We start from the raw sequence: 25117 nt of genomic DNA on the forward strand, positions 1-25117 counted from the left end.
CAACATCGTGCTCGTGGGTTTTCTCGGGACACTCTAATTTCCTCCCACTTTCTCCTTTCACTTATTCGTCCATCGTAATTCACTTGTTTTCATCATGGTCTCTCTTAATCTCACAGACGTAGTCGTGGAACATTAAACAAAAAGATCACGAAATGTCAAAAGTGCTCATAACAGTATGTCAGAAGTGCCTAAGGGACATGATGAGTTTGCAACTAAACTTTGTGTACGAACAATACGCAAAAATAAACGAACACGTGTTTTTTTATTTTCTGCAGAAAAAACGGTTTTAGGGGTCAAAAGCCCCCACCCAAAATTTTGAAATTTGAAATTTGACGCCCGAAAATCAAAAAGTGGACCAAAGCGAACGGAATTGTGCACAGATATTCTAGACCCGAAATGAGGGAATATGTTTCATATTTTCCTGGAAAAAGGGTTGGGTGGCCAGGGACTCCGGAAAGCCTTTGATTATGAAATATCAAAATTGCTAATAACAGTATGTCATGAAGAGTTGCAACGAAACTTTGGCTAATACGCAAAAAGGAAACGAATATTCATTTTCTGCGGAAAAACTGTTTTAGAGTGCAAAAGCTCCTACCCAAAATTGTGAAAGTTGACGCCCTATAGGCAAGAAGAAGCGGACTGAAGTGAATGTAATTGTGCACAGATATTGTATACGAAACACATATTGCCTCATTTTACGTATCTCCTGCTCCATCACCGCCTCAGATAGTTCTGTGCTCGCAGTCCTGTGTTCAATTTCCGGTGGGACATCCTTTTAAATTTTATGTCCTCGATGTATCTGTGTTTGTGCCCCTGTCCTTCAAGGTCACTTAAAATAACTGTAAAACGAGTATTACTAAGTATAATAAAGACAAGTTACGGAGATATAATACATTCGGTGAATCTGAAACGAAAGTGGTCTGAGGCACTATATATCTATTTCTGATTTGTAATTTAAACTTGAAGTTTGTCGACTATAGTATTTTATCATAACCGAAATCAGTGTGTATCGTCGTTATTGTAAACGTGTGCAATTTGCTACATATACGATGAAGACGAATTGTCGTGATTGGGAAGGTTGCTAATCTCGAACTTAATTGCATAATTTAGAAAAACTATAAACTAAAATTAATTTTGATATTTTGTTTTGTATGTATATTTTAGGATTGGGTAATTTATATAGAACTTCCGAAGAGGAACATCAAAAGAATTTAATGACCGTATCTGTAGCGACGACTCCCAGTTACGACCCCTCTTCAATTTTATTAGAAATAAAATAGGAAGAGTGAGGAAGAAGAGAAGAAGGTAGAGGGAAAGAAGGAAGAAGAAGAAGGAAAGGAAGAAAGAAGGAACAAGAGATGAAGGATTACTGGATAATGATGGAAATATGGTAAAGAAACTTGAATTGTTATTGGAAAGGTGATTCATACCCGAATGTTATTACTTGAGAATCTCTTCTGAAGTGATCCCGAAGAGACAGATGTTCCCTCATACTGCTCTGACCTGGATCCAGGCAACTGCACACGTGGGAGTAGCCCTGACAGCCCAGGTGATGAGAAGTTTTAATTTAATCGTTTGTCTGTTATATGCGAATGTTGAATAACCTTTATCCAATATCTGAATTTCCATAGTGGAGATCGAACACACATTTCAATTAGCCAAAGAAAGAAAAAAATCAAAGTGATTTATATATTTTCCTCAAATAGAAGTTTTCCAGATTTTTTGAACAGACTGTCGTTATCCAACCTCATCCTGTTGTTTTGGCTTTCCTTTCAGAGCCGATTTAGAATAATTTACAGTTAGTTATCTTTCATGACCTCGGTCATGCACGAATACACATATAATATAGTATTACACGTGTATTGTAAACACTATTGTCGTAAATCAAGCTTAAAAGCTACTACTTAAAGCTAAATTTATCACTCATTCACGCACACATACATGCAGGACAATGTATTGATATAGGTGGTTCAGTTTAAAAAGAAACTATAATCTAACTACAGTTGGTCGACATTTATTATATCTATTAGGAATTTAAAACATAAAGAAAATATTTATAATGTGCAATTGAATACACATATAAAAGTATCATTCCACATAGAATCTTGGATTACATCAATATGAATTTAGAAAGATGAGAGAAATACAAATAATAAGAAAAGCATAGTTTAAATGTTGATAAAATAAAATGTACATTTGAAAAAATCTAGTTACATTCTATAATCTTTTGTATTAAATGAAAAAAAACTAAAATAAAAGATGATTCGACGAGTCCTTTCTCGTACTTTCAAATAACTTTTTCTATCGCACGTTCGTAAGGCAGCCTTATGGTGTTCATGTACTTAAATGCACTTTATGTCGATATGCACACATGAAATAATATTTATAAATTGTGAGAAAAACATATTCAGTTCGTAAACTTACTTATTCATACATTTTTTATTCTGAGAGATTAAGGAAAGTTTTGTCACTAATTTCACAGTGACTACGTCACTTTGTTATTCCATTTATTATCCCGTCCATTTACTAGCACTTTGAATCACTATCACATAGTACCACATTAGGTGCACATAATTATAGTTATATTCGCACACTATATAGGAAACGAGAATTTTCTAAGTTCAAAGAGGTTTTATTTTGTATTGAAATCACCATTAATGAAGTAAGAACACTATTTAGTTTCAAGGATTGGTATATGATGAGTGAAAGTGGAATGCAAATGCACAGAAAGATTCCAGGTTTGTGAACTTGAGGGTAAAGTTTTAATAATAAGTTAGGGATACGACGACCTGCCTTAATTTCAGTCACCGTTAGTATAATAAAAGTTAATATAATAACAGACGATCGATATTAATAGTTACATATGTTAATTAATAATATTACAAAGATTAAGGAAAATATCTAACATGCGGCAGTATTTTTTAAATTAACATTTTATATTCGTCGAATATTTCGAAACTATGGCAACCAACGACCGTTCGGGATAGGTACCAAGATCCTTACAAATATTTATCTAAGTCAACATTATGCATTTTGCTTTAATATCACATTTATATTCAACACATATTTATATCTCAACATACATACGCTAAATTATCATTTAATCTTTCAAATCAATGACCCCGATTAATAGCATTTTCAGGTTGCAACACTTCACATAAAAAATCCAACTATATAACAAAATTCGACTAATTAACCGCGCATAATAGTAAACATTTCTATTCTCAAACATTTTTTAAAAGAGTGGACATTTAATGTACAAGGCAGACACGTAAACACTATATATATATATATATATATATATATTAATGACCATCAATGTTAGTAATACTTATGGGCCGAAAATTTACACAACATTCATCTCTATGGTAATCAACAGAAACAAAGGTAGAAACAATGGACTGTACAACGGAGAATTTCAAATGGATAATGACAAAACAGACGAAGGAAAAATTGAATCGTACACTGAACTATCGCGGTGGGTCAAATTGCTGATGGAAAACGGTCCCTTGATATTCGACATCAACAAATACCTCAACGAATCGTGTCTCGAGACATCTCAGTTGCTAATTCAGGTTCAAATGATATATGTCAAGTGGTTGATATTTGTCAAGTTCAAAACTGGGAGGGAGGTTGAAAAATAAAAATTCTTGAAGAGGAGAATAGCGAGATAGATAGAGAAGAGAAAAGGAAAAAGCGGCGTTCCAAAGGGAAATACAGTAGAACAGTAAATACTACAAAGATAAGTGGTCGAGTTTAGACATATGACAATCCACAGCCAAATATACTTTTATATTCCGAAACAGGTGGCCTACTAAAATGAGTGGCCCAACGGGGTCTCTGAGTGCCTAAGTACGAGTCCGTGCCTTCTAGGCAACCATCTCACAAGGAATAAGCCCTGTGGAATGATTTACTATTAAGTGTTTCCGGTACCAATTCACTCAGATTATGGCCGGTCCAGCCGGAAGATTGGTGTAGTCTCTAATTTAGAATTTCTAAATAAAAAATTATCTGACCCCTCAGAAACTGAGAAGAGTTTCGAGTAAAGTATGGAAAACTAGAATAAAATCAATAAATAGAAAATTCTAACAGGGATTTGCCAAAATTTAAAAAAAACAAATAAAATAAATTTTGTACTAGTAAGTTGTCTGCCAAATCTTACTAGTATCTCCAAATCCGCAAGATTCGCTACATCTTGAGGTGTCATTTAATTTCAATCACTACCTAGTTTAAAAACTAAGGAAAATGAAAATATTTATGGGAGGGAGGATCGACACCGGATACGGAATAACGATATACTACTGTAATAAATTTACTATGTTATTTACTCCTATCCACTTCGTCACCTCTGCGAACAGTGATGAACTTGGTTTAATCAGGTGACGTGGAAAGAAAAAATCAAAGTTGCAGAGTAGTATCGCAAATGTAAGCTGAACGCACATATTTAAACTGTACCAATTCTGCAAACGAGTATTCTGTTCTGTGATTACTTGGGAACTAAACGGGATCATTTGCTGCATGACCCCTATTCGCATCGTCAGACCAGATGAGCAGTTAGTATGTACGGTTACTACTAAATGTCAAGCCACGAAGTGAAAATACAATCCATCATTTTCACACGACACACTATCATCACACAAAATTCTGACGTAATGGTCAGTGCACGAAACATTTATAATTATTATATATAAATACAGTCAATACATTGTGGCAAAAATTACAACTGGTCACATATATGCACGGGTGTCCTATTATTTATTCACACTCACTACAATATATATATATATATATATATATATATATATATATATATATATATATATATATATATATATATATATATATAATCACTATCTTTATTCGTTTATATTTATTCTCATTTATTACATAAACTCCTTTATAGACACCCTATTCCATCATTCTGCCGTAGACTGTTCAAAGCAGTCTTCTTATATATATTAAAATCAACAAGCTACTACATGATCGATACTTGAGAATTTGTATGAATTAACACTAGATTCTTTCTGTACAAACCAAAGTATATTTACACTTCACGTCTTCATATTATTTGTATATGCAATGTGAATTGAATATTATTAACTATCCTCTTAACTAAATGCGATTATATTTTAAAAACGACAACAATCCGATCGTTCACAGAACGTAACGAAAAGAGAGAATTTGAAACTGCAGTCTGACGACAAAATAGTGCTATATAGACAAACTTCGGTTTAAGGATAAACGCAAAGTTTAATTTTATTAATCATTTAATTATGAAACTATATAACGTATTGTGCTTTTCAGAAAAGCTAATTTATAACGTAATTCGTCTACATATCCATTCATATGGACCAAAACTAATATTTATGCATCAATAATTACAAAAGAAGAGTAATTTTCGAGTTGACTAGATTCTTAAGTCTCGGAGGAACAAAACAGTAGCTGCGAGTAGTTTTTAGCCCGACTCGAGATGGCGTTGGTAGTATGAAAACAAACTTTGCACTACTAAATACGTTTTGTACTTTATTATCGATTAACTATAAGTAGTACACTATGTAATAACGGTACGAAAATACTATAAATTTGCATTACGGACTAATTTACTTATTTAAACCGACCAAACGAGGTGAATAATCAAACAACAATACACTGTCCTTAAATAAATAAATCATACTTTCATTCACACATTATTCCTACTATCCATGTACTAAATTACACACATACATGCTATATCACACATAAACTAAGAAAGCGCATATTAACACATATCACTATACATACTAATCCATATTATTACACAAAAAAATTACTACATGTAAATCAAACAAATCACTAACATTACCCCATTCTAAACCGGATCGGGAACTGAAAAGGAAGGGAATAGTCAGAGCCGGAATGGGCCTTCTATCAAACTAATTCATTTTTCCAATTACAGACTTATATTAATGCCCTGGGAGGGACATATTGAAACTATTAAGAAAAAGAAAGATAGGTCCCTTTCCTAAGGGGAAAATAACCCTTTTGAATTACTTTTTTAACCCATGATACGTTGGAAGCTATGATCAATTTAGGAATAAATTAGAGTCCCTGTGCTAACTTACACTAACATAATGGTAATTATTCTACTACAAAGAAACCTATACCTACTTCCATGTAAAAAAAATCACATACTACTACACATAGAGAACTATACGTGGACAGACTATCGTACCCTAAATGAATTCGGAAGGGTAAAAGGGATATCCTAAATGTTTTAAATCACTTTATCCCTATCTGGGGAGCTCACGACACCAGATTACCAAGACACTATTGTTTCACTGCTGTCCACAGCAACTTGTTGATGTAAACATGACGTCCTTGACTTGAGATTCCATATCTCACCGATTTTCTGACTGTTTTAGTGAAATTTCGCTCAGTTGAGACTCTCAGATGCTTCCTCACTATTAACTAAAACATTTTTTTACCTTAATAATGCTTGTTTTTTTTCATTCGAAATCCAAAATGTTTTCGGGAGCGGAACTAGCGTGGTCTTGCCCGATGCTTCGAAGCTTTTCCCAAGTAAAATAACTCAAGACGCCCCATAATACTAAGGCGTCAGAAATATAGTTCCAAACAGAGCAGAGAATTTTGGCGGAGGAAGATACAAATAGGGTTGCCAGAAGTCCGGCTTTTAGCCGAACCGTCCGACTTTTGGACATAAAAATTGATGTCCGCCTTTGTAGCCAGGCCGGACGCGCTTTTGTCCTCTTTTTCGAGTTTGGAGACCAATTAATAAAACAGATCAACAAAGTTGGGCTCTTCTTCCGAATGATCGATCCATACTTTAATTGATTTGCAGGTAGGACTATTGTTAATAGTTTCAAAAGTCAGCGCAAGGCTTTGTGTTTACTTTAAAATATAACCTCCTACATATACCGCATAATCTATCCGTATATTATTTGATACCATATATGTATAGTCATTTGAAGTAACTTGTTATATAATCCCTAATTTGAGTTAATTATAAGATTATTTAAGTTCCCTGACTGTTATCTTCTCATCGACGCCTCTGGTGTCCGTATATTTTTTTCTGGTATTGTGCTGTTTATTGTGAGTACAAAGACTCCTTTTTGTCATTTCGTCAGCCAGCGTTTCGCTCCACTTCTACACAAAATCACTCTTTAGGATTTGTGGTTTCAACAGTTGGAGACAACTTCACGTTGCTGTGCTAGCTACTACCAGGCGTAATTCATCTTGGAGCGGGCGTTAGTTGGGTTGCCTATCTCACGGATTTTGTACCTCAAGAATTTCTGTGGCCCACTGTACATGTCAGACATATATATATATATATATATATATATATATATATATATATATATATATATATATATATATATATATAGTTATTGTCAGTAAATTTATTTAATTAACAAATCTCTTACTTCTTTAAAGATGTCATATCATATTTATGTGTGGACGGAGGGGTCGTAAGGCATTATTGTCTCATTTTGAATTATTCCTCCTTCAGACTCTACGTCCTGTTGGCTAATTTTATCCCTCCCCCCAATATAAATTATCTAATTCGTATACTGCCATGAAGCAAGTTACACAGTACAGTTCTATTGTGACAAACTGTCAGAGAACTGTTTGCAAACTACGTGCAACAAAACAAAATGAACTTTGGAATTGACAATTTGATTCTTGTGACACAATATGCAGTGTTTTGAGTTAAACGCCTTGTATAGTAAGTGAAGTAAATATTTAATATACTAAAGAGTGTATTATTCAACTTGTCATTCCAAAGAACGTAAGTTAGAAAAAGAAGAATAACTTCTTATTGCTACAGACAACAACACTACTCATAATAATAATAATAATAATAATAATAATAATAATAATAATAATAATAATAATAATAATAATAATAATAATAATAATAATGTCCAGGGTAGCCAGAAGAATTTTTTCCAAGAAGGAGAGGTGGCAAAAGACCCGAAGCACAAGCACAGTCGCGAAATGTACACGTACCCATAATACATCCATAAAACAATAATTATTTACGCCTTTATCCTTATTAGAGTACTTCGTTTTACCTTGACACCTCTCGCCAGTGCACTTGGTTGACCTTTAAAGTACAGAGTGATTCCAAAAAAACGGAAAATTTTGAAAATTAAATAAGTGCATGAAAACATTTTTTTTAAATATACCATTTAATAGTAAAAATAATGCCATTTTAGAATACACAAAAAGAAATCACAAGCTCACATATCAGGGGATCTGGGAGACTATTGAATGTAACGTTTTTCGAAATTACACGTATCCCACACAATTGGCATACAGCAGCCATCGATATTCGTGCTGTGTGGGACGTTGATCTATCTTGTTGAAACCAGGCTGTGTGAATGTCTACACAAATCTCTGTAGTTGTTGCACAACAAAGGTTTCAAGCATGGCGACGACGACTCGATGTGACTGTAATCGCATGGCCATTCTCGTCCTCAAAACAATAAGGGCCCATCACAGCGTATGATGACATAGTACACCAAAGAATAACTTTGTTGTTGTGGAATGGACGCTGGTGTAGCTCGATAGGATTGTCCTGTGTCCCAGTATTTGCACACCAATTTTTAGAGATGTAGGTGGAGAGTGATCAACTATTCTCAAACAGCTTCTCTAAAAAAATGATTGTGCAAGTACCTGAGGTTCTGAAATATGGATATTGGATAGTTCACATACTAATTTCTTAGTGATGTCTTGACCCGGCTATGTCTTGGTCCCTATAGTAGCGGAACTATGGACCTTTAAAGTTCATTTCACATTTTCTTCACCCTATAACTAGAAAACTACGCACTTCCAACCACAGGTCTATATGAACTTTTTCCTTAAGTTTGATATGAGGAATTTATTCCCATAATATTGACAATTTTTGTAACACCCTGTATATAGCATAGTTTACTAAAATTTTAAAGTATTCTTGAGTGCTTTACCACTAAGAGATATTTCATCATTAAAATAAAGAATTCGTCGATATGCTAACGAGAGAGAGTGCATATTCTTCCGAAATTCCATGTAAAGTAATTCATGGATAAATTTAACCTAGGAATATGTGTCGACCATATACGGAGCATTATATTTAAAACATACTGGGCCTTATGCAGAGTAGTTTTGACGCGTTATTAGTGCCATACTAAAGTGCTCGACTAACATATGTTTCCTGCAGTAGTCAGGCTTTTAGTATGACGCTAATCATACGTCAAAATGACTCTGCATAAGGCCCACTGTGTTCAACACATGCGATGTAAATGTTATTTAAATTTTCTTATATAAACCCATAAACAAGAGTTTTGGAAAGACACATTCCGCCTTATGCAGAGTAATTTTGACGTATGATTAGCGTCATACTAAAGGTCTGACTACTATAGGAAACATATGTTAGTCGAACTCTTTAGTATGGCACTAATCACGCATCAGCACAACTCTGCATAAGTCCAATTAAATTTAAGAAATATTAAAGTATTTAAAATTGCTAGAACTTAAGTGTTTGAAAATATAATAAATAGAGCCTATGTAAAGAAAACACGAAACTCGTTAAGGTGATAAGAAGGATGAAAACAAAGGCACAAAGAGAAGAATGATTGCATTTTGTAATAAAAATCCTTAAAAAAATGTTCCCTGTTTACAGATATTGTATACAGTAATTTTAGAACAATAGACCTAACACGTACCTTTTCTTTAAATCATATTCCTTTATAAAGTCCTTATGAAAATATTGCAGCTGTATTACAGCAGTTATGACAAATACTGTAGGCAATAAGAGATTAATAAATAAGCTTTCTGTATTATAAACTTTAAGTCCAATATCTGGTTGCCTGAAAAAAGAAAGAAAATAGTTCTGTAATTTCAAAAGTAATTTTAACCATCAACACATTTAACCTTATATATTTACTTGAATAAATGATGATGAGTATAGCAATTTGTTTTATATTTTTATCGCGAATAAACTATGGACTACATATGCAGTGTTCTTTTGTTAATATTTTATTAGCATCATTTCGTTCAAATTTGAGCCCTAAATTGCATAACCAGGCTTGTCAACCACACAATAATTTATCTTGATAAAATGATCATTTAAGTCTTAATGTTATATACGATAATGCCCTTGCGGTAAATAGGTCAATATATCTAACTAACTAACTAACTAACTAACTCTATGGCCTATGGAACCCGGAGGTTCAACGCCGCGTTCACAAAAGCTCTCCACTGACTTCTATCCTTAGCCAATTGGATCCAGTTTCTACTTTGTATTCCAATCTCTGCGAGATCCATCTTAATATTGTCCTCCCATCTGCGCCTAGGTCTTCCTAATGGTCGTTTTCCGATTGGTCTTCCAGTCAAGACTTTGAAAGCGCTTCTACTTTCTTCCATTCTAGCTACATGACCCGCCCACCTAAGCCTTCTAGACTTGACGACCCTAACAATGTTGGGTAAACCATATAACTTATGTAGTTCCTCATTATGAAGTTTCCGCCATTCCCCATTCCCGTTCCTCTTGGGTCCGAATATTCGTCTCAGGATCTTGTTCTCAAATATATCTAGGTATTATAATTTTAGAACGCAAACTTTTTTTTACAGTTTTTGAATGTGGAAACAAACTGTAGATGTGCATTAAATAATTATAAAATACACACATGTAGGTTTTTAATAGTCATTCTCTCTCAAATAAATCAATAACGATTTGAGAATTGGCAAATGGCAACCCTGCATTCATTTTTTATATATTCAATTGCTTTTGCAAGGGGGTAGAAATGTTGTTATTCAGAGTAGTACTGTTAATAAGGATTTAACAAGAGGGTAAGAACAGTGATGATGATTTGGAGTTCGAAACTAAAGATTACTATATATTATTGCTATTATTAGTAGTAGTATTCCTGTTTCTACAATTATCCTGTGCATAACAAATATACGATATTTTTTTGTAACATACGATAATTTTAAAGACGAAAAACGATAATTTTGTTCTCTGAAGTTGGTAGCTCTGATGAGAACATTGTTTTACGTCACAGAAGTTCAAAGGACATGCTGGTAACACTAGTAAATCATTGTTCTCTTCAGTTTCTGCAAGTAAAGTTTTCTCTTTTGCTTTTATGTGTAAATATTAAGTTTTCTAATAAACTATTAAGATACGTACTATTCAGTTTTAAAAATATTTTGCATCACTTATTTCTTGATTGCTTATTGAAAACTGGGCATACTTTGCCCAAAGGAAAAGAAAGATTTCATTTTTTCCTACATGGTTATTCTTTTCTTCTGTTTCTTAAATACAGTGTTACAATAATACTTTCGTGTATTAACTAGTCATTTTGACAATTGGGCTAAAGTTACCTCAACTATGAAAAATCTTGCATGGCATCAAAAAAATTGGAACTATTATTATCATTCTTGGTCACACTGATCATTCAAAGCTTTCAAAAGAAAGCCAAAGGATTGCATTTTAACAAAGAGAAATGTCAATAAATTACCTGCCTAATCTTAGGAGATATTAGAATGGGAATTCTGAAAATTTATATTTAAAAAAGTATACCCAAAGTATACCCAGTTTACGGTATGTGTACAGTTAGTTCTACAAAAATTACAATGTTGTGATTTTACTTACCAGGGTTAATGAAAAACATTTCAAGATGTAAGTACAGTAAAACCTGCCTTCAACGGACCCTTTATTAAACGGAAAACTGTCTTAAAGGGAAATATTTCATGGTCCCATGGATTTTGGAGTAAAAGACATGTAAAAGTCCCTTCATTAAGCGGAAACTGTGTTATGCGGACAACGGAAAGCAAAATAAACCTTTAACGGAAAATTCTGAGTTTCAGACTACATCGTTTTGAAAATTTTTAAACATCCTGTGAGAGGGTAAACATATACCGCCTTATGCAGAGTCGTTTTGGAGTATGATTAGCGACATACTAAAGGCCTGGATACTGCATGAAACATATGTTATTCGAACTCTTTAGTACGGCACTAATCACGTATCAGAACGACTCTGCATAAGGCCCATACTGTCTGCGATAAATACTTCGTTCTTTTGTTAAATCTTTATGGGCAGTGTTGACCTTCGTCAATCACTACTCATATTCAGCTCCCACAATTTTTCGCTAGTCCTACGTAGCATGTCAGCTGTCAGTCTTCTTTGTAGGCGTACTTCTGTTCCGCTTGTGTAGCAACTAGCGACAGCCAACAAAAATGAGAAGAAAACTGACAAAACAAAGTTCTGGAAAAAAGGAATTGAGGTAAAGCAGAAGTTATATATCTCCATCACGTGTCGTGAAAACAAGGAGGAAAGACTTCACTCAGAGGACTTTCAAAATTCCAGAGAAAGCTTTTCTGTGTCCTGAAGTATATCGCAGCCAAGTAGTAGCAATGTATGCAAAAAAATCCTGCTTGACTATTGGAAAAAATAAAGGAAAGTGTGCACAGCATATTTTGTGTTTAAGTTTTTTTGGGTATTAATCCGTAGAAGGAAAAAGTACTGTAATTGAACAAGTTGCGTACATCAATATATTTTCTCATTATGTCCGTTATAAGCATATATTTTTTTTTAACGGAAAGGTCTATCTCCATTAAGCGGAAACCTGTCTTTAACGGAAATTTTTGCGAGTCCCGCTCGATTCCGCTGAAGACAGGTTTCACTGTATAACAAATTGCGTTTTTTTTTTTTTTTTTTTTGGAAAAACTAATACTGTTGACCACGAAACAATAAGGCAATTCGAGAAATAAGATTTTCTCGTCTCGTCTCGATTCTCGAAGGATTCTTTCTCGCCTCGAAATTTTCCACCTCATTTCATAAATGTATGTACAACAATTTATACGTACTCTGATTTTTTTTCGTAATTTCATTTAGAAGTTAGAATCCTTCCAGATCACGAGAAGTCCACGAAGAATGCGATATGACAACATTTAAATCATATTTTTTTAAAATTGAAGTACATTTTGTAATGACTTGCGTATCTTTAAACGTTGATAAATGACGTTCATTGTGTTCGTATAATCATTTTATCAATTTATAGTTTTTATACTATGAATCATATAAACTAAAGCAGTATTTGAGATCTAAGACTTGAGTGAACCTGTATTGGCCACAAGACTATATCGATTCAAATGAAGGAAGTTTCGCTACGCTCCGTTAATTTATGATTGGGAGAACCTTTATTCTCATTAATACTGCATTACATATAATTCTATGCATTATAATATATATATATATATATATATATAGAGAGAGAGAGAGAGAGAGAGAGACCCTATATATATATATATATATATATGATCTAGCTATATTATATAGGATCTGGGAAGCACTTTCAAACTTGAACGACCGACTGGAAGAAAACATGCAAAATGTAGATAAATAAGAAGAAAACCAAAGTGATAAAGTGCACAAGACAGGTAGGGGAAAATGTATGGCTAGATGGAGAGAAAATCGAAGGCGTTAAGACGTTCTCCTATTTAGGAAGTCTAATATCCTCGGACGAAAGAAGCGAAAAAGACGTAAGTTCCAGAATAGCACAGGCTACAAAAGCATTCAATAGGAAAAGAGAACTACTAACATCAAGAAATGTGTCGTTGGACGATCGTAAACGATTTATTAAGTCATTTGTATGGAGCGTGGCGCTGTACAGTTCAGAGGCGTATACATTGAGAAAAGCTGAAATATCCAGGCTGGAAGCATTTGAAATGCGGTGTTGGCGCGAAATGCTGCGCATAACATAGACCGAAAGAAAAGGAATGAAGACGTACTAAAGGAACCAAATGAAGGACGACAGATCATGAAGATAATAGGAAAAAGAAGAAACAGCATGTTTGGCAATCTTATTCGGCACTCCGATTGGATCACCGTGCTGATAGAAGTAAAGACAAGGAAAACCAGCAAGAGGAAGATCAAGGATAGAATATCTAAACTCAGTTACGAAGAAGAAGCCTTATCAAAGTATAAAACAGCTCTCCCAAAGCGAGAGAAATGTTTTAAAATTTCCATGTTGCCCACCAACTTAAGGTTGAGGTGAACAAGAAGAAGAAGAAGTTATATTATGTGAGTTAGCTGTTTAATATTTGGAAATCCATATTAAATATAAACAATCCTAATATCTTTACTATCATCTATTTACGTACAAGATTATTCTAATAAATATATAGTACAAAATTAAGACTAATTACTATTGACTCTTCCTTACACATCTTTTGGAATACCCATCTGCTCCCAATAAGCATCATATCCGTCAAATTGGTATGTATAAATACATATTAAAACAACCATTGAGTACACAATCACCACCACCCAAAAGCCAAAAACTATCTTCCTCCATACATTATACGAAAACTGAAATTTAAAATCCAATTCATTTATGAATATTTTATTTATTACACTACTGACTTTCATTTCAAATCTTAAATTTAGCAAAGCGTATGTATACGGTACTAGCGGAAATACGTTTAAGAACATAGATAACGTGGGTGACTACTACACTCCAGTTTACCGGTTTTGGGGATGGGTAACAACCATACCTTTTCGGGACCTGCCTTATTACTTACGACTGATCCGGTGTTTGTAGATCCGTAGCCATTTTTTTTTTTTTTTTTTTTGAGAGGCAGAAATAAATGCTGAGAGGGCAATGACAAAAGCCTCAAGAAAAATCATAGAACCTTTTATTTATGGAATCTGTAACATATCTGTAGCTCCTTATACAAAGAATAAACTATACTGACAAATATTACGGTATACAGATACAGCATTACATCATTAAAATATAAATATTTTTAAAAAGTACGATGGTACTTAATTCAGTTACATATTTTTCTATGTTCTAAGTGGTACAGAAAAATGCATTATATTAATTTATATGAACAGAACTTGGTAACATTGTCAATTTAAATACTTGGGAATTACAGAACACTTATCAGAAGGATATTTGAAAATATTTTTAAAAAAAGGAAAATGAGAAAAAAATAAAGAAAAGGCATGTTGCCTTACATGGCGGAGTTCAGTGTTATAAAAGACAACACTCTCGCCACATAAAATGGTCTAGCTCGCTTAGTTTTTAAGATACAGAAATGATTTTGCTGTCAATGGAAAGAGGACATTCTATTCTATAAAGAACATTTCAGATGTTTTTTTGGAAACTTTAACGGTTTCATAGTTATATACCAATTAAGACATAACGAACCGAATATAACGATTTTTTTGGAAGAACGACCGCCATATTTAAATATGGCGGCATCATCACAAGACTTCACCACCTTTCCTAGGTTATGTTATCTATTACAATTAATTTGACACAAGAACGGAGTTTCTATCTTAATTCTGTGAGAAGATACAATTGCTTTTTCCGAGAAAGGTGTTTAGTAACAAAATCCAAAATGGCTGCCAAATGGACGTCTATTTTTTGCTAATTTTTGGTATGTTGTTCAGAATGCTTTTTTCTACCAGAAAAACTAAAAAAAGCTTTTCTTGCAATTAGTTGGGGGTTCAGCCCTAATTTTCCTTACTTATTTACTGGACTATAAATGTTTGAAGCATATTGTTCTAGAATTTCTGTTATGTGTGTGGTAGATTTACACCCAAACCACAAAGGAAAAAATACATAACCGTAAAAAACTTGCATATTCTTTGTAGTTCGGTTGTCGAATTGGTGACCAGGACAAGCCACGGGCTCCGTAACAGTGCTGTAAAATTTCTGCAACAAATATTATGTTGTAATTACATAGGAAACTAAAAGCCTTCAGTTTGCTATACCGATGGTGTGGATGATACCAACGAACCACCTTAATGACTGTTACTTCTGCATGACGAAGATCTCCGGCATGTCTAGAAAAAGTAAATACGTCATCTAGTATCCTGATATTTCTTCGGTCATACAACCTGTGTCTCACAGTGACAATTTTACCAATACCTGTACCCCCTGACCAGGGGCGTCATTTCAGACTTTGCTTGGGGGGGGGGGCAAGAGCACCACCGACGTAAGACTTTCACGTTTTGTACTAGTATATTAGTAGGCAATCTATTAAAGTATATGTATTCCTCAAACTCTTGGGGGGGCAATTGCCCCCTCCTGCCCCCCTAAATGACGCCCCTGCCCCTGACACATGGACAGTGGGAGAAGGTGACTGGAATGAACTGACATTTCATGGCTTCTGTGTCAAAAGATCCGGAATATATACCAATACATGTTGACAGTAATATACATTTAATAGAGCAGGAAGACTTAAATGATTTAGCATGGGACAAATTTGTCGAAAAAAGCATCCGAACTTCTAGGTTCTAGACTACAGGAATGGAAATTATTTGCTCCTGGTACAAAAATTTCTGAGTTTCGACACAGACATCAATCCTTTGCACAATATTTTGCTATGGAGGGGAATATGTGTTTCTGTACAGATGTTACTGGTTTGATGAACAAAATAGATGTTTTATACAGTCCAGATGCGTGGCAATTGTTTATCGATTCCTTAAAATTTATTAAAGCTGTATTGCTTCATAATAGTAATATTTTGCCATAGGTTCCGGTGTTCCGTGCTGCTGGCTTGAAAGAAACCCATGAAAATGTCTGTCATTTTGCTTGGTACAAAATACAAGGATCATGGTTGGAAAATATGTGGTGAAATGAAAGTGATTGGCTTGTTGCTTGGATTACAAAGTGGTTTCACTAAATCATTCTGATTTGGTTTGTGAAACAGTCGTTCAAAAGACAAACATTATGTGGTGCAACATTGGGAGAAACGCGAAGAATTTATCCCAGGAATATGTAACATAAAAGCAAACCATTGATTCCTCTTTTTCCTCCCTTGCATATAAAATTTGGGTATATCAAGAACTTTGTGAAGGCATTCAACAAAGATGGTGACGTACCTGAAAAATATGCTTATTGAGATTATGTACGGTAAATTGAAAAAAGGAATTTTTATTGGGCTCCAAACTAGGAAAGTCATTTTGACGAAGCGTTTGAAAATCTTCTACAAGGAGCTCAGTAAGTAGCTTGGCAGTCATTTACAAGCGTCGTTCGTGGGTTTCTCGGAAACGAAAAAGAAGAAAATTACGAAACATTGGTCAGAAATTTGTTAGAATGCTACAAAAACAGGGGTCCTTGAAAATTCACTTCCTTCATTCACACAACTAGACTTTTTCCTTGACAATCTAGGAGATGTTAGTGATGAATAAGGGGAAAGGTTTTTTTCATCAAAACATTTCCGTGATTGAGAAGAGATACCAATGTCGTAAGGATCCTGCAATTATGAGAGACTATTGTTGGTTCCTTCTGTGCGATAAGAAACAGGATTACAAGAGCAGCACAAACACAAGCGTTTGTAAGGGAGGTAAGAAGCACATTTCGTTACAGTATAAGGTACCAATTATGTAGATAAAGGGGGGCACTTAATAATGAAATCAACATCAAAAATTCGAATATATATATATATATATATATATATATATATATATATATATATATATATATATATATATATATATATATATATATATATTTCCAAGGCCTTTTATAAACATCTTATCTCCGTGCACCCCAAAATTTATCAATTCTTTCCTTCGCCATTGTTACGTGATTTCATGCATACCTATTTACATTAGTAGGCTGATTTAAAAAGAGAGTTACATGATTTTACAAGTGTGACCATGTAACAATTCTGGAAAGTCAATTTTATCGTTTAATAATTTAGGTTGATAAGAACTGCATATCAAACACCCATCTCTTTTTTCTAATGTTTGAAAACTAAAATTCGTTACTAAGTCTTCATAGGGGACTTACTTTGGGTAGAAACCGGTTTTCTTGTATGCAAGCATTTAAAAAATTTTAAACTATATATTTTCTATTGCATTAGAGTATGTAGTGACATTTGGTGTCCAAACTGTACAACAGTATTCTAATTTTGACCTCACATACGAAAAATATAACCTTAAAAATGTTGAGTCTTTGTAGAAACCCTGTCCTATCCTATAAGTTAAACCTAGGTTTCTATATGCACTACTCGTTATTGTGTCAATGTGTTGAACAAATATTAATTTGCTATCAAACATAACTCCTAGATCTTTGATAGTATTTGTGGTAGACAAGAAAGTGCCACTTATCGTATAGTGAAGTTAACTGGATTTTCTTTCCTCGTGAAAGACACAGGTTTACATTTGGACACATTCAGAACTAATTTATTCTTATCACACCATATTTGAACTCTCTGTAGATCCTGTTGAAGTTTCATGCAGTCATCAATTGAACTTACTTTCGAGTATAATTTGAGATTGTCGGTAAAATGAAGAACTTGAGAAGTTTTAATACAGAGAGGAATATGATTAATAACAAGAAGAAACAACAGGGTACCTAGATTAGATCCTTGATGGACTCCTGATTGAGTATTGATTTTGAAAATTACCGGAAATGTAAAACATTGTCTAGGATTAGTCAACTGGAACTCTCTCCAGACCTCTGTGAGTTTTTTTTTTTAAATCTTGAAATTTAATATTTGTATCGTTATTTGTATACTTATATTCTATGCTATTACCATGTTCATGTGTATCAAGTTCAAAATAAACAAGAATTGCACTAGATTTCAATAATTCAAAACCTGTTTTCATTAACTACGAAAGGCATTCAGTTTTAAAAATTGACATCATATCAACTTCTTTTATCTAACATTATGATCTTACATTCCATATTTAAATGTAGGAGTACAGAATAAACTCTCATCAACACACTGCGGGGGTGCCTTGGAATTCTCGCCCCGGGCGCTTACAACTCACGCAGCGGCCCTGTCTGTATCGAAACGTTTTGAAGTACCGGTACGTATAATACAGTAGGACATCGATTATCTTACACAGTTTCCGGGTTATTTCTCAGCCCCTATTCAACTGATCTGTACAAAATTTTGAGGGACATAACTAGATAGTCCTAAAAGCTTACCCTCCAAATTTGCTGTAAATTGGTTGAACAGGGACTGAGAAATATCCCGAAAAGTATGTCGGATAATCGAGGTAGTGCGAATAATAAATCTGTTCATATGTTTTGAACCTGGCGTGACAGGACATTCTTGTGGTGATTTTCGAGATCAGCGTGACTATTTCCTTAAGAATCACCTATTTTGATTTCTGAGGTATTAAAAAAGTGTTTATTTGTTAGGCAGTGATATCTAATTAAAGTTGTCTCTTCAAGCGTTGAATGTTGGCAAAAAGTCATAGTTTGTTGAACAGAGGTATTATTAAAGAAGATATTGATTGGAAAGCTAAGATTAGACAGTATTATGTTAATAGGCGTAACAACATACAATACTTCTAGAGTTCTAGTTTTGTCTAACAGTTTTCAAGTACAATGTATCATAGAAACAGGATCATTCCACATACGATGCTTTATAATTACCCAAGCAGTTCAAGATATTTTCTTTTCTATAAAAATAAGATATCAATTCTTCGAAATATAGTCGTCTAAACCAGTGGTGGCCAAAGTCTTTAAACTAAAAGGCCGCATCATAGAAATTTCTATGTAGTGAAGGCCGCAACTACATATGATACTTCGCTTTACATTTATAGTATTACAACGATATTATATATCTATTTTGTAATTTCTTCTATTTTTATATCTTGGTTTTGGGCAACGGTGCTTAAAAGTACACAACCTGTCGTGTAGAAGAAGAAGAAGAAGAAGAAGAATTTAGATTTTGATTCTAAATATAAAGAAATAAGATTTAATCTTAGTATGTTGATATATATGTATGATCGATACTTTTAGTTACCGTAACACAGGCACGTAGCCAAGGGGTGGGTCCGGGGGGTCCGGAACCCCCCCTTCGGATCCAGAAATGAAAATATTAAGGAAAGATGAAACAAAAGAAACGAGAAAAAGATGAATCAGGGTCAAAAATATAAAGCTACAGCAAGCGTTTGGTTTCTCTTTCTTATGGGGCGTTTACACTTGGTCGATTTAGTCGCACAACTAATTCGACTCGCTGCATTTGCCACTAAATCGAAGCAACTAGGCCGAATCAGATCGATGGATGTGTTCAATTATTTCAACCACAGAAAATAGAACGTCTTTCAATTCAGTTGCCAGTCGATTAGTCGCCTTCGATCAACAAGCGATTAAGTTGAAGTCCCGTTTACACGGTCGATTAAGTTGAAAGTGACGTCAATTCAACTGAATCGAACGCAAATCGACTAAGTGTAAACGCCCCAATATGAGGAGCTTTGTGTGGAGGAAACGGGGGGGGGGGAGTCAAGTTGAAAATGAATATTATTGTAACGAATCATTCTGAATTCCATCTATTTTCATGCTAATCCTATGGACTACAAATGACAATCGATAAACCGGTACGATAAGATAGACTCTCAGGAAGAACTTAAGAAATGTCCAGAATCACCAATAATATGAGCCGTTTTGAATTTCGCGGCAACACTAATCCATTTATAGGATGTCTTTACCCCAGAAAGAGATCTCGTTGCTATCCTTGACTGCATTAAACGAAGATAAGAAAAACAAGAAGACAAATAGAACCGAGTTCGAATGATCTCGGAGGACTATATGTTTTTCAATACCTTTTTTTTATTCTTTTACTCAAGATTTCTTCACAGTTTTTCTTATTAAAGTACTTACTAACATATCCTCATTTTATTGTTCTAAAAAAAAAAAAACAATATGGGTATGTTGCCAGTAAAATAGTTCAGATTGATCGATCCCCTGGTGTGTAACCACAGTATTTTATGTCACTCCCCTCCCCACACCATTACGAAATCCCGGGTAAACGAACAAATATATGTTGCCAGTAATTTGTTTAGAATGATCGAGCCTCTAGTGTAATAACCACAGTATTTCGTCACGGACCCCCCCCCCCTATTGCAAAATCCTGGCTACGTGCCTGCGTAACATCAGATAGTTATTAATTTAAACGTTGCTATGACAACTGAAAAAAGAAGAGTTTGGAGAATAAAGGTAATAGTGATATAAGTAGTCGTGTCTGATTTAATGTAATTGATAGTGTTGACATAACTAAAAATTACACGGACTGTAGGCTGGAATATAACGTGAAAAATAATAGGTTATAATTGTTACAGCATATACTCATGACATTCTACCCCAGAAATCGTCAAATTTGCGGAGTTTTCGTTGTGACACGAGATACCTTATAAACACACAAGATACTGTAGTTCAGTATCTTGATTGTCCATGAAAAGAAATTCACTTTCCCACTTATCTTGAAACTTTCAGTCCGCAATAGCACTAACTCAAAAGACAACTCAAAATAATGTGATTCTTGAGGAATCATCTTGCATTCTGAAGTATGCAGATGTAACGTATCAGTCTCAGACACAGACTCAGATTTGCCAGATTCTCAATGACGAAATCCCTCGAACGGGTCTTAGAAATATATTTACACTATCAAGGTTGGATGAAAATATATTGGATAATTTCTCAAACATGAAAACATATGAAAGAAATAGAAAACAAATATTTTAAATCGAAAGTAAAAACATAAACCTGCCCTCAATGGTACTGACGTTTAAGAATATTCACAACCACATATTTTTCACGCTGTGGCGTGAACAGAAATAGTACCCAAAACACTAACCTAAATATTTTTAGCCTTAAATTTAATTTTTGTTTCCGCACCTAAAACATACATTCACTTATGTATTAGTCCAAGTCATTACATTTTAACTATTTTTTAGAATTTTTATCTACTCAATAAAATATATTTAAAAATGGTTAACATTTATATTCTCGAGGGCTGCACGAAAATGTGGCCCGTGGGTCCGTAGTTAGCCATCCCTGGTCTAAACCTTCAATCAATTGTTGAAGCCTCATTAAGGTATGTTTAGATGTTGTATGACGATATGTGCTCGATACATTCTTTTTTTTTTGTTAAAATTTAATGAGATCTATATTACGAGGAAACCTGGCCACAACGAAAATAGAATATGGTGCCGTGAAATACTGTTAATAATAGGTCTCACTGTATTAACAATAGAGATAAATTTAAAAAATAAGATTGAATGGGATATCATGCGAAACAAATAAAATAAAGAAATTTAGTTCGAAGAAACGAGAAGAGTACTACAAGGTAACTTGTTCTGGGACTGGGAATTAAATTGTTCAAACATTGCAATCACAGAAACAAATTAGTCAATATAAAAAGAAGTAGTGAAGGATCAGCGTTAAAATCTTCAATTAAAAGTAGATGCAACGTTCTTCATATAATTGTTTCTTCTATAGCAATACTTCAAGTTTTGAATTACTCAAATCTAGTACTTTTGATAGATTCTGATAAAACCGAACGAAGATTGTATACACTCATAATGTTGTATTACCAATTATAATAAGTAGATTGGGTAGCTAACTTCTGGCCCACTTTTCCCCCCACCCCCTAACTACCAAAATTTATGAAGCCGCCACTGACCATTGTACTTTAACAAAGTTACAGAGCGCAAAGTAGATTGAGTATTGTACCTTGTGCACTTGCTTTTATCACATTTAGAATGATAAAAACGCTTACATCTAAAACTTACAACTTATAGCGCTGTCTTTGATTGAAAAAATAGTTTTTGTTTGGTGTAAATTGGTTCAAAAATAACTGAATTATAAGATAAAGTTTACTATGTTGCATACTACAGATATATGTATATACACTCCCGCTCAATCGCACACACACACATTTACAATATCAGCTGTCGAGCACACATATGCATATATAGCAAAGAGGAAGAAGGAGGAAGTAAAACTTGGACGCTTGCCAATTTTTTTTCTCTCTCATTCTCTCTCTCTCCTTCCCATCAGCTCTGAACGACAGAGAGGTTTATGCAATAGAAAACAGAGAGAGAATGATTAACGGTGGCATATACGTCGCCTCTCATATACTTAGTATTGAAATTAACAGCTAAACATAGCTCGAGCGCTGTATCCTTCGCTAAACTTTCCTCTCTTAACGATTCGTAACGATCAGAAACCGAGCGAAACATTTCGCGCTGTTACACGGCGGACTTTGGCTGTGAGCATCGTTGGCGACAGAGCCACTATTTAGTTCCAAAACGTGCCACATGCGTGCGCTAGTGTTTCATATACAAGATGTATTTCTCTCCACACATTTTCGTTTTTTCTTTCTCCACATACATCTCTAGAGTTGAAAGCATTCAATAGCTGAGTTGTATTTGTATATCCAAAGGTCTTAGTTTTATGGCTTTATCACCATAAAAACACTTAAAACATACTTAAAATTACAAGTTCGGATATTGATAATGGAATCTTCTGTTAACCTCGTTCTCTATAGGAAACAATGACTTCTTAAACTCTGTCCACTGATCGTAATTCAAGCTGAATAGACAGCCGTTAATATCAAAAACCACTTGAACTTCGGTTTGCACATTTTTCACAATTATATTGAAGTTATTAGTAAGAATGAACTTTTTTTGAGGATCCATTTCTAAACACTCCATTTTTTACTTGTGACGACATATTTTAGTTCATTTTCGTTCATTTTTGGATTTACATACAGAACTCAACAGTTGGATAATTACCTTTTAGACCAGTGTATTTGATTTTTATTCCATCTTTAACGATCTCATCAATCATTTTATCTGTTAAGTGTTTTGTAAATCTAGGTGGAAGAAAAATCTTAAACTTCTCACATTCGGCTAATATGCTCTTTCCAAATTTAGTTTTAATCTTTTCCATTTTCACAATCTTATATTCTGTATTTAATTCTAATTCTCTTAATCCAATAACCTGTTTCTGCTCAAGACTTCCAAGATTGTTTAAAAAATCAATGTGTTTTGCCATCGTATTTATTATATAGAAAATCAACGGTCACGCTTCAATTTTTATCTTCACCAAAAAATATTTAATCATTTTTTATCAATTTCGTTTGATGGAAAAACTTCCATAAAACAATCGTTAATGAAAACAGTTTGAGGGTATCTTTTCGATACCCTTATGCCCGTTGATATTTTGCTAACTAACTAAAACTCTTCTACTACTTTTTCATTCTTGGGATCATATGTAAAGTTCTTTCGCCCAATTAAAATCGCATAACATATAGTATCACCAGCCACACCTTCTGAAAAGTCTACAACAATCTTTATGTTTGTTCTCTCATTTACCGATACATTCTTCCTCTTACTACAATTAATCACATACATTGGCCTGTTGTCTATAAACTCTTTAGGATCATAGTACATTTCGGTGTTGCCACACGTTATTCTCTTAAACGCAGTATAATCTTCGTACATCTTAAAGTAATCCTTGTTAGCAATATCTAAGTTTCTTGATTCTTTTGGAAATACCTCATTCCTCCCATTCTTAAGATAGATATTCTTTACCTTACAATGATCAAACTTACTTGCATCTGCTGTTTGCCGCTTCTATCAGTTTGGAACATTACAACTACGAAATCAGGCATATCAAATTGTCTAGAATTAAATTGAGTAGTAACATCAAACTCCAAGAAAGAACCTACAACAGCCTTTTGAACACATTGATAAGTATGGAATGAAAACATGATTTTTGGTTCTTTAAGAATGCTCAACTTTAACTTGTTTTCATAATTAGATTCGTATTCAACAATAGGCATTCTTATCTCCATACTTTTTATTGTTATTTTTCCATCATGAGGAGCTGCTCCCGATCCAGTCCATTTGTACAAAACATCGTTATTGTTGTTAGCTTTTGTAAATGTTATTCTCAATCCACCTTTCCACATAACCTCTTTATAATCACTTAAGAAGCCTGGAATTAATCTTAATGGATACAAAACGCTAAAGTCCTTTCTTAGACCAAGTTTATCATCTGTTTCAAATCCTGCTTGTTTTAAATATTCAACTTCTGGCTTGGAAATCTTTAATGTTCCGATAGCTGTAGATGTTATCCCTGGTAGTTCGATTTTATCTATAACAACACCATGCTTTCTAACCTCAATTTGAGAAAAGAAGAATGGGAAGAAGTTATCTACAAGTTTTATAGTATCATTTGCACTAAATGTTCCTCCAGCTGATGCACCAACTTCAAAAGTCATATGACAATCTGCTTTGTGTGGATGTACGAACCCATCACCCACACTGAAATCGAACTCAATATCTTTGTTAGCTTCATTCAAATTATTAAA

The 25117-nt window shown here is 34.0% G+C and overlaps 1 protein-coding gene across 1 annotated transcript in view; it reads right to left on the reverse strand.

Annotated features, from left to right (window-relative positions):
- Positions 1 to 25117, reverse strand: part of LOC145678976 (piezo-type mechanosensitive ion channel component-like) — an 89694-nt gene that overhangs the window by 30847 nt on the left and 33730 nt on the right. Inside the window, exons 6-7 of the mRNA XM_081749579.1 lie at positions 14206 to 14351; positions 9705 to 9848 (exon numbers count right to left, since the gene is read on the reverse strand). Coding sequence (XP_081605705.1) covers positions 9705 to 9848; positions 14206 to 14351 — 290 coding nt within the window. The remainder of the gene's footprint in view (positions 1 to 9704; positions 9849 to 14205; positions 14352 to 25117) is intronic.

Source organism: Thermobia domestica, chromosome 2 (assembly GCF_964235325.1).
Source record: "Thermobia domestica chromosome 2, izTheDome1.hap1.1, whole genome shotgun sequence".
Taxonomy (NCBI): Eukaryota; Metazoa; Arthropoda; class Insecta; order Zygentoma; family Lepismatidae; genus Thermobia; species Thermobia domestica.